General features: G+C 37.2%; 1 protein-coding gene across 1 annotated transcript; it reads left to right on the top strand.

Annotated features, from left to right (window-relative positions):
* Positions 1-1,098: 1,098 nt before the first annotated feature.
* On the top strand, positions 1,099-1,412 carry LOC102821702 (10 kDa heat shock protein, mitochondrial-like). Its single transcript, XM_006867965.1, has one exon. The coding sequence runs from the start codon at positions 1,104-1,106 to the stop codon at positions 1,410-1,412; it is 309 nt and encodes a 102-aa protein (XP_006868027.1). The 5' UTR covers positions 1,099-1,103.
* The last annotated feature ends 9,271 nt before the right edge of the window (positions 1,413-10,683 follow it).

Genomic DNA, 10,683 nt, shown 5'->3' with positions numbered 1-10,683 from the left:
TGATCCTGTACTATAAAATCTCAAGGAGTCTGCAATAAAATCATTGGAACTCATATATAGATTTGGCAAAGTGGCAGGGTATAAGATCAGCATCCAAAAATCAGTTGGATTCCTTTACGCTAATAAAGACAGCTCTGAAAGGGAACTCCAGATAAAAACAAAATACCTATACAAAGAAAGTTACAAAATAATACTACAAGAAAAATCAAAAAAGGCCTACAGAAATGAAGGAATGTACCCCACTTATGGAAGGAAGACTTAACATTATAAAAATGTCAATACTACCAAAAGCAATTTGTAGATAAAATACTACCCCAATTCAGATTCCAACATCATTTTTTTAAAGAGATGGATAAGCTACTCAGTTACTTTATTTGGAAAGGAAAGAGACTCCAGATAAGAAAAGTATTATTATAAAAAGAAGACCAAAGTAGAAGGCCTCTTACTTCGCTATCTCAAAACTTACTGCACAACCACAGTAGTCAAAACAACCTGGTACTAGTACAATGAAACACTCGTAAGTCAACGGAACAGAATTGAGAACCCAGAAGTAAATCTATCCACCTAGGGTCAGTTGATCTTCAACAAAGGACCAAAACTCATTGAGTAGGGAAGAGATAGTCTCTTCAATGGTGCTGGCAAAATTGGAAATTCATTTTCAGAAAAATTAAATAAGACCTACATCTCAGACCATATACAAAAATGAATGCAACATGGATTAAAAACCTAATTGTAAAACCTAGAAATATACAGATAATAAATGAAAAAATAGGAACAAACTTAGGAGCTCTAATATATGGCATAAATATACTACCAAACACAACTTAAAACACACAAACAGAAAACAAAATAGATGTCTCCTAAAAATTAGATACTTATGTACATCAAAAGATTTCACCAAAAGAGTAAACAAAGACCCCACAGAATGGGGGTGGAAATGTTTGGCAATGACCTAGCAAACAAAAGTCTACTCTCCAAAATTTATAGAATACTTCAATGCTTCAACAAGAAGACAAATAATCTAATTTAAAAATGGAATGAGGGGGTCTCGGCTTGCTGCAGCGTAGGGAGTGTGGGGTGCGAGTTGCGGTGACCTGAGAATCATGGCAGGACAGGCATTTAGAAAGTTTCTTCCTCTCTTTGATCGAGTATTGGTGGAAAGGAGTGCCGCTGAAACTGTAACTAAAGGAGGCATTCTGCTTCCAGAAAAATCTCAAGGAAAAGTCCTGCAAGCAACAGTAGTAGCTGTTGGATGCGGATCTAAAGGAAAGGGTGGAGAGATTCAACCAGTTAGCATGAAAGTTGGAGATAAAGTTCTTCTTCCAGAATATGGAGGCACCAAAGTAGTTCTAGATGACAAGGACTATTTCTTATTTAGAGATGGTGACATTCTTGGGAAGTATGTAGACTGAAATAAATCACAATTGAAATGGCATCATGTGAAGCTGCCCATTCCACTGAAGTTCTGAAATTTTGCATCATGTAAATAATCTTCATGTCACTCTTTTATAATAAACTTATGATATTCAGTGTCTCAAATTTAGTTTCACTCTACTAATGCAAGCATGTCCAAATAAAAGTATGTAAGTTAAAAAAAAAAAAATGGAATGAGGACATGAACAAGTACTTCACCAAAGAAAATATTCAGGTGGCCAACAAACATATGAAGAAATGCTTTCAGTCATTAGTCATCATTTTTGTTGCTAGGTGCCTTTGAGTTGGTACTGACTCATAGCGAGCTTATGCTCAACAGAACAAAACACTGTCCAGTCACCAATTATTGGTAAGCTTGAACCCATTGCTACTGACACAGTGCCACTAACTTGCATGAGACCACTGTAGTAAAAAGTTAAGAAAATATTTTCTTCTTAAATTAAATATTCTTTGATGGCTACAAGGTGGGTGGGTGGGGTGCAGGGGAGAGAAAAATAAAGTGAATAGAGGTAAATACTGTTAACTAATGGTCCATGGAAAGGACTGTATAATTTGTTGAATGTGGGACTGATGATCTGTTGTGTAATCCTTTAGTCAATTCACAATGAAAAATTAAAAAGAAAATAAATGAATAAGTTGTCTTTGAACACTGCTTGAGGGTGTGTTAAGGTAGACACATGTTGCATCAAATGCTTTCTATCAGTGCCATGGTGACATGTTTTGGGATTTGTTATTATGATAACCTCTCTAAACTCTGCTTTAATTTATGAGATTTAGAGTGCTTCTTGAATAGCTAACCAGGCATATTAGTTCATTCATTCATATAATTGTTCTTCCATTATTTTATTCTGCAAAAGTCTATATATATGGGTAGGCACTTTATGTAAAGCATAATTAATTGCATTATAATTTTGTACAAATGCAATGAACCTCTCTCTGTACTTGTGCACAATTAGATGTATTTTTTAAATCATAAGAGAACAGATATGCCTACAGTGCTTTATTATTAAATATGAATACTATAGCTGGCATAATTAAACTTTAAGTCTCAACTCCAATACATATTAGTCCTGTGACCTTGGGAATTTGGTTGAATTCAATCTCTTTTACTCAGTTAACTCCTCTGAGTTAACACTTATTGATAATTCAGTTTGACCCAGGGGCCATTTTGTATTTTATGTGTACTAACTTACAAAACACTTACAAGAAATCTTAAAGAGGTTGCTATTATTATCCTCATTTGACAGATTGGCTAAGTAATTAACAAAGGTCATATATCTTCACAAACTTTGAACACTCGCTGAGGCATCTATACTTAAACAGAGTACTAACAGTAAGATAGATCATATATGGCAAACAGTTTTGAAAAGTTTAAGCATACAAAAGAGAAAAGTATTACCCCTAAAGGTATTTCATCCAAAAAGGCCTCTAAGAAAACTACCTAACATCCACAGTACCTATCTGTTGTCTTTACCCAGAACTTATTCCCCCTGATTTTCCTTGGCAAATCAGCCATCCCCGACAGTCTCTGTGAGTTAAGTAAGACATACTGAAAACTGGTTATATACCTGTGCTGAGGTATATAAGTTTGGACAACCAAAGTCAAACCTCTACACACGTTTCACACTTCAAAGTCCTAGGAATGCACAGCCATGTAAAATACTATATCAGGAGTGAATCAGAAGCCTTTGCAAGAATTAAGTGTAATTGAGTCAGTTCAACTCATAGTGACCCTGCATAGAATTACAGAGGAATGGCCAGTGGGTTTGAACCACTGGCGTGTGGTTAGCAATCCAGTCCTTATTGTACAGAGTTATACAAGGATCCCGAATTTCTGTTTCATTCATTACCAGTGGCCAACATATTTATAATCTACTGCTCTATCTAAGGTCCTCTACCTATAGGTTGTATCCAAAAACAAGAAACACATGGACACATTCACTTTTAGGCAAGCAGTTTCCCTTTCTTCAGGCATAGCAAAAAAAGGAGGATTCCTAGTTACAAAGCATACCCCACAATCTCCCCAATCTCAGTCTGCTCTGAAGGCTAAAAGAGATAGCACGTCTATCAGCCCATCCAGTGAATGAAACCATTTTACAAATGACCATAGAATTGTAAAAGGCCAATCCCTCATCCAACCTCATCAAAAGACTTGAATAGTACCTCTTTTATTATTTTTTTTAACTTCTTATTGTGACTTGGGTGAATGATTGAAGGAAGACTCATTAACAACCTGCAATATGAAGATAATACAATCTTACTTGCTAAAAGTGAAGAGAACTTAAAAAAATACTTACTGATGAAGATCAAAGACTACAGCCTTCAGTATGGTTGCATCTCAATATAAAGAAAACAAAAATCCTCACCACTAGACCAATAAACAGCATGTAAAAGAATTGATGCTTTTGAGTTATGATCTTGGAGGAGAATATTGAAAATGCCATGGGCTGCCAAAAAAAACAATAAATCCGTTTTGGAAGAAGTGCAGCCAGAGTGCTCCTTAGAGGTCAAGATGGCCAAACTTCGTCTCTCATATTTTGGACATATTGCCAGGAGGGACCATTCGCTGAAGAAGGATATCATGTTTGGTAAGATGGAGGGTCAGAGAAAAAGAGGAAGACCCCCAGCGAGATGAATTGGCCAAGTGGCAGCATCAATGGACTCAAGTGTGGCAACAGTAGTGAGGTTGGCCCAGGATTGGGCAGTGTTTCATTCTGCTGTGCTATGTGTCACTATGAGTCAGTACCAACTCGCTGGCACCTAACAATAACAGTATAATGGAGAAAAGATTGAATTTATCAAAGGTTTCATTTTGCTCAGAGCCTCCATCAACTCATGCAAGCAGCAGTCAAGAAATCAAATGATGTATTGCATTAGGCAAATCTGCTGCACAAGACCTCTTTGTTGCAGAGCAAAAACAGCAGTTTGAAGACTAAAGTGTGCCTGGTCCAATAACTTCATTTACATGTGAAAGTTGGACAGTGAATAAGGAAGACCATAAAAGAATTGATGCATATGAGTTGTGGTGTTGGAGGGAAATATTAAAAGTACCTTGGACTGCCAAAAGAACAAACCAATTCTTGTTGAAAGAAGTACAGTCAGAATGCTCCTTGGAAGCCACATGGCCAGACTTTGACTCTCATATTCCAAACTTATTATCAAGAAGGGCCAGTCCCTGTAGAAGGATATCATGTTGGGTAAAGTGGGGGGTCAGAGAAAAAGAGTGCAGCAGTGGGCTCAGTCTTAGCAACCATTGTGAGGTTGGCGCAGGACTGACAGTGTTTGGGCAGTTTCTTTCTGTTGTGCATAGGGTCACTATGAGTAGGTGCCAATTCTACGGCACCTAACAACAATAATGGCAAAAGAACAAACCAGTCTGCGTTGGAAGAAGTACAGTCAGAATGCTCCTTAGAAACCAGGATGCCCAGACTTTGTCTCTCCTTCTTTGGACATATTGTCAAGAGGGACCAGTCCCTGGAGAAGGATATCATGTTCGGTAAAGTGTAGGGTCAGAGAAAAAGAGGAAGACTCACGATGAGATGGATTGACACAGTGGCAGTAACAATGGTTCAAACATAACAATGATTGTAAGCGTGGCACAGGACCAGGCAGGGTTTCATTCTGTTGTGCACAGGGTCACTGTGAGTTGTTACGGACTCCACGGCATCTAACAACAACAGCATTGTTGTTAAGTACAGTCGACACTGAATAGGGATGCAGACGCTTTAAATCTTCGCGGAAGCAGCAAGTCTTCATCTTTCTCTCACAGGAAGGTTGGCAGGCTCAAACCTCAGACCTTGTGGTTCGTAGTCTGGTGCTTATCATATGGAACCACCGAGCTCCATATGTTGCTGTTGTTAAGTACTGTCGAAACGGTTCCATCTGACAGTGACCCTGTATAGGGTTTCCAGGAAATGACAGATTAGTTTGAACTGTGGACCTTGTGGCTCAAATGGCCTTTCTGTCCAGTGTTTTTTTTTCTGCAGTGCCGTATTGTACCTCAAGGCTTGAATTTTGTCTTCAGTTCTTCAGCTTGATTATGCCATGCGTGTTCTTCCCTAATTTTCTAACTCCAAACCTTTGAACATTCCATTATACTTTACCTTGTCTTCTACAGCCACTCTTTAAAATCTTCCATTCTCTGCTAGCGTAGTGGTTACAAATCGGGCTGTGAACCTTAAGGTCAGCAGTTCGAAACTACCAGCTGCTCTGCAGGAGAAAGATGAGGCGTTCTGCTCCCGTAAAGATTTACAGCCTCGGAAACCCTGTACAGCATCGCTATGGGTCAGCACCGACTCGACAGCACTTAACAACTTAACAACAACATTCAGCTCATTTACTTCATTTTTAGAAACTCTATTCTATTCCCTTTAGAAGCTCTAAATTCAAGAACAAATTTTAAAGTTTCTTGGCACCTCCATTTTGGCCTGTTCTTTCTTTTCTGACTTTTAAATGACTGTTTTCTTTCTTCATGTATGATGTTCTTGATGTCATCTTACAACTCCTCTGATTAATAGTGTTCAATGTGCCAAATCTATTCTCGAGATGGTCTCTAAATTCAGGTGGAATATACTCAAGGTCATACTTTGACTCTCATGGGCTACTTTTAATTTTCTTCAGCTTCAATTTTAACTCACAGATGAGCAATTAGCAGTTTGTTCTGCAGTGGAGACCTGGCTTGTTCTGATTGATGATACTGAGTGCTTCCCTTGTCTGTTTCCACAAATGTGGTAGATATGCCTGTGTATTGTATCTGGAGAGGTTCATGTGTATAGTTACCATTTATGTTGTTTTAAAAAATGCATTTCCAATGAATATGTTGCTGGTCTGTAAAATTCTATCATGCAATGTCCACCATTGTCTGTCACCAAGGTCATATTTTCTAAGTACTCATCCTTCTTTGCTTCCAAGTTTGTAATCCAGTCAGTAATTCTCAACACACCTTGATTGCATATTTGATCAATTTCAGACTGCAGAAGTTCTTTTAAATGAAACCACTTCAATGTCTTCACCTTTGGCATTGGTGGTTGGTGCATACATTTGAGTAATTGTTATATTAACTGGTCTTCCTTGTAGACATATAGATATTAGCCTATCACTATCAGTATTGTCCTTCAGGATAGATTTTGAAATGTTCTTTTTAATGACGAATGATTCCTATTGGATTTTTCATTGCCAATATAATAGACCGCATGACTGTTCTATTCAAAATGGCCAATACCATTTCAGTTCATCAGTGCCTAGGATATTGATCTTTATGTCTTCTATTTCATTTTTGGCAGCTTTCACTTTTACTAGATTCATACTACATACATTCCAAGTTCCAGTTATTAATGGATGTTTTCAGATGTTTCTTCTCATTTTGATTTATGTCACAACAACAGATTAAGGCACTAAAAGTATTGCTCCATCCATGTCATTATGGTTGACTTTACTTTGAAGAGGCAGCTCTGCCCCAGTCATATTTTGAGCTTCCAGGGATTATATCAAACTATGTTCTACTGCTATTCATAAGGCTTTTGGTGACAAGTCCCTGAGAAGTGGACTGTCTCTTCTTTCTTACTCCTCTGTCTTCATCAGAAAATTCCTCTGATACTCGTCCACCATGGGTTACCCTGTTGATATTTGAAATACTGTTGGCATAGCTTCCAGCATCACAACATCACCCAAGTCACCAAAGTACAACAAATTGACAGACAAGTATTCCCCAAGGTACTATGCAGTATTTCAGTTCACTACTAAAACAACATTTTCATTACTGCATTTATTAGAACTTCAAGTTGTCTTGCTATTTTTTAAAGCTGCTAATTTTCTTGTTTTTAAATAGCTACTAATACACTTAATTTCTTTTAAAATTGTTCTCATTTTTCCCCAGTGTTGAGGTATGTTTTCTGTAAATAATTTCTTAACCAATAATCTAGCTTTATTCAGGCAAGGCTTCCCTCTGTCCCAGCCCACATAAAACCTCTGTATGTAACCTGAATGTTCTTGTTGCTGACAGCCGTGCTTCTCCCCAAATTGCTACCATCTGGCTATCAGCTGTGCACTTCTGAGAACCCACTCAGTTGAATGCCAATCTTTTCTCCTTGGAAGGCTGTGAGCTTAGCACTTCTCCAGGATTCTAACACTGTGACTTAAGTGAGTCTAAAGGTTTTTTTCCCCTTTTTCCCCCTCAGAACCCTCATTCTCCTAGTCTTTTAAATGATAGATCATACCCATCAATAAACATAATAACATTTCCTTTTAATTAAGGAAATATTTTCAATTTATCATATTACCAGATTAAAGATGAAATATATACTTTATTCCATGTTATTTGCTATATCACATCATGGAAATACATATACATTCTGCCAAGAAAGGTTATATACATATTCTCATCAAATAGTTCATTTCAACTGTTTCTTAAAAACAAAAACCTGATAATATTGATTTAATCAGAACACTTTATTTTCCTTTCTTATTTCAAAAGAATGTACATGCTAAAAAACACAATTCCTTTATTTTATATGTCACATGAGTATATGTCAGAGTCCTGGTATGATGCTTTAGGATAAGCACTGGACTGCTAAGGGCCGCTCCTCGAAAACCCTATACAGGGTCACTATGAGTTGCAATAACTCAACTGTCCTTAACAACAACAATAGCAGGAGGATTTTGTTACAATTTTTCTCCACCAGATCCATTTTAACAAGTGATGTTCATGTTTTCACACATTCAGAGAAATTGTCATTATATGTCTTTTCTTTTTTTATGCCCCACAGTCTGCCGATGTTATGTACAGATAAGTCTTCTCCTTTTACAAACTTTTGGTGATTTCTCAGTATCACTAATTATAAAATAGAAACAAGGAAGCTATTCATCTATGTTATCTATTAAGAGCTATAAGTATAAACTAATAATCACACTAACACTTTCATAGAAGCTAACATGTGTCAAACAGTTTTCTAAGAGCCTCATATATATTAACTCACTTAAATCTTCACAACAACCCGATGAAGTAGGAACTATTATCATCCTCATTCTACAGACATGGAAACTAAGACTTACTGAGTTTAAGAACTTGACCAAAGTTGTACCACTGGTGTGTGGTAGACCCTAGCAGTGTGCCTTCAATTATACCTATCTAACCTCTATCTAAGGAGGCCTAGTGGTACTGTAGGATATGCACTGGACTGCTAACTGCAGTTCAAACCCACTAGATGCTCCACAGAAGAAAGAAGAGGCTTTCTGCTCCCATAAAGATTTACAGCCTTGGAAACCCTATAAGGGTCACTATGTGAAGGAACCGACTTGATGGCAGCTGGTAGGTTAACCGCTATCTACCTTGATGACCTTGAATATATTCCACCTGTATTTAGAGATCATCTAAAGAATAGATTTGGTACATTAAACACTAAGGACTGAAGACCAGAAGAGTTGTGGGATGATATCAAGAACATCATACATGAAGAGAGCAAAAAGTCATTAGAAGACAGGAAAGAAGGAAAAGGTCAAAATGAATGTCAGAAGAGACACTGAAACTTACTCTTACTCTCCAGTGTAGAGATGCAAAAGCAATGGAAGAAATTATGAGGTAAAAGAGCTAAACAGAAAACTTTTGGAAGAAGTGCAGCCAGAGTGCTCCTTGGAATCCAAGATGGCCAAACTTTGTCTCTCATACTACAGACATATTGTCAGGAGGGACCTGTCGCTGGAGAAGGATATCATGTTTGGTAAGGTGGAGGGTCCAAGAAAAAGAGGAAGACCCCCAACAAGATGGGTTGGCCAAGTGGCAGCATCAAGGGACTCCAGTGTGGCAACAGTGGTGAGGTTGGCCTAAGATCGGGCAGTGTTTTGTTCTGCTGTGCATAAGGTCACTATGGGTCAGTACTGACTCGATGACACCTAACAACAACAACAACAACAATTAGACGTACTTTGGATTAATAAAATAACAAAAAGTTGTAACTACAAAGTATTATTTTTAATGTGCCAAAAAAAATGTTAAGAACAAATTCTAGACCTACTTTGGCCATGTTGTTTTTGTGTGCCTCCAAGTAAATACTGATCTTAAAGATCCTATAGAGCAGAGAAGAACTATTCCATAGGATTTCCTACTGATAATCTTTGTGGTGGAGGTCCTGTTATGGTGCTATAGGATAAGCACATGCATCCTGGGAGAAGAGATGAATTGATGGTTCAAAGTCACCAGCCATTCTTTGGAAACTGCATACAGAATCGCTATAAATTAGAACTGACTCAGTGGCACTAAACAACAACAACCTTTATGGTAGCAGATTACCAGGTCTTTTCTCCCAAGAAGTGGTTGGTGGACTTAACCTTTTTATTAACAGCTGAATACTTGACCAGTGTCAAGTTTGGTCATATAACCTCAAACAAATAACAATCCCTCAGGCTGTTAGTTTTCACATCAGGAAAAAAAAGAAAAGGAAGTGTAATCAAATGTATACAATATTAGAGATAGAGTTATAATAAAAACCTGTGACTCTCAATATGGGGTTCCTAGGCTAGCCAAATGCATGTTACTTTTCAATAGATGATGAAAATGAGCTGTTTTCCTGACAAGAGCTCATTAAGTGACTCATATTAGGAGTATCAGGTTACAAAGCACCAGTGAAAAGAAAATGATTTTTTACGGAGAAGAAAAATTACTAATAGAATAACCACCAAAATTACAAAAAATTATCACCATCTTCCAGTTAATACTATATCTTACCCTATCTTTCACTTTAACATTTTTGTTCTCATGAGAGATACTTGATATTTATTGCATGGTGTAGTCTTTCAAACTCATAATGCAAATACAGTGTAAACATCAACTGCAAAGTGAAATAAAAAGTCATGGGAAAGGATGATGGGGCTACAAAGCAAAATTATTTAAATATCAAAGGATTATTTGCCCCATCCACCACAAAAATGACCTTCCTCATGAACTTGCTGAGAGAGTCAAACATGAAGTGAAGGATGGTAGGGAAAAAATTACAGTAAAACAAAATCTGTGTCTTTCTCTTTCTTGTTCTATGATACCAAGTTAAAATAAATTTATTTTCTTATTTACATAATTTTAAATTTCAAATTTCAAGGTAAGTGAACTCTGTTTTACATGAGTTTACTTTAAATAGCCCTTCCTGGAACTAACTATCTTCATAGCATAAGCCCGGCTTATATTTTAAGAAGCCTGATGGAAATAATAAATTTTATCACTGTAAACTTATACTGTTGTTGTTGTTATGTGCCGTGGAGTCG

Source organism: Chrysochloris asiatica, unplaced genomic scaffold (assembly GCF_000296735.1).
Source record: "Chrysochloris asiatica unplaced genomic scaffold, ChrAsi1.0 scaffold00113, whole genome shotgun sequence".
Lineage (NCBI taxonomy): Eukaryota > Metazoa > Chordata > Mammalia > Afrosoricida > Chrysochloridae > Chrysochloris > Chrysochloris asiatica.
Note: the sequence above shows the minus strand (reverse complement) of the source record. Positions and strands in the feature narration are given on the sequence as shown.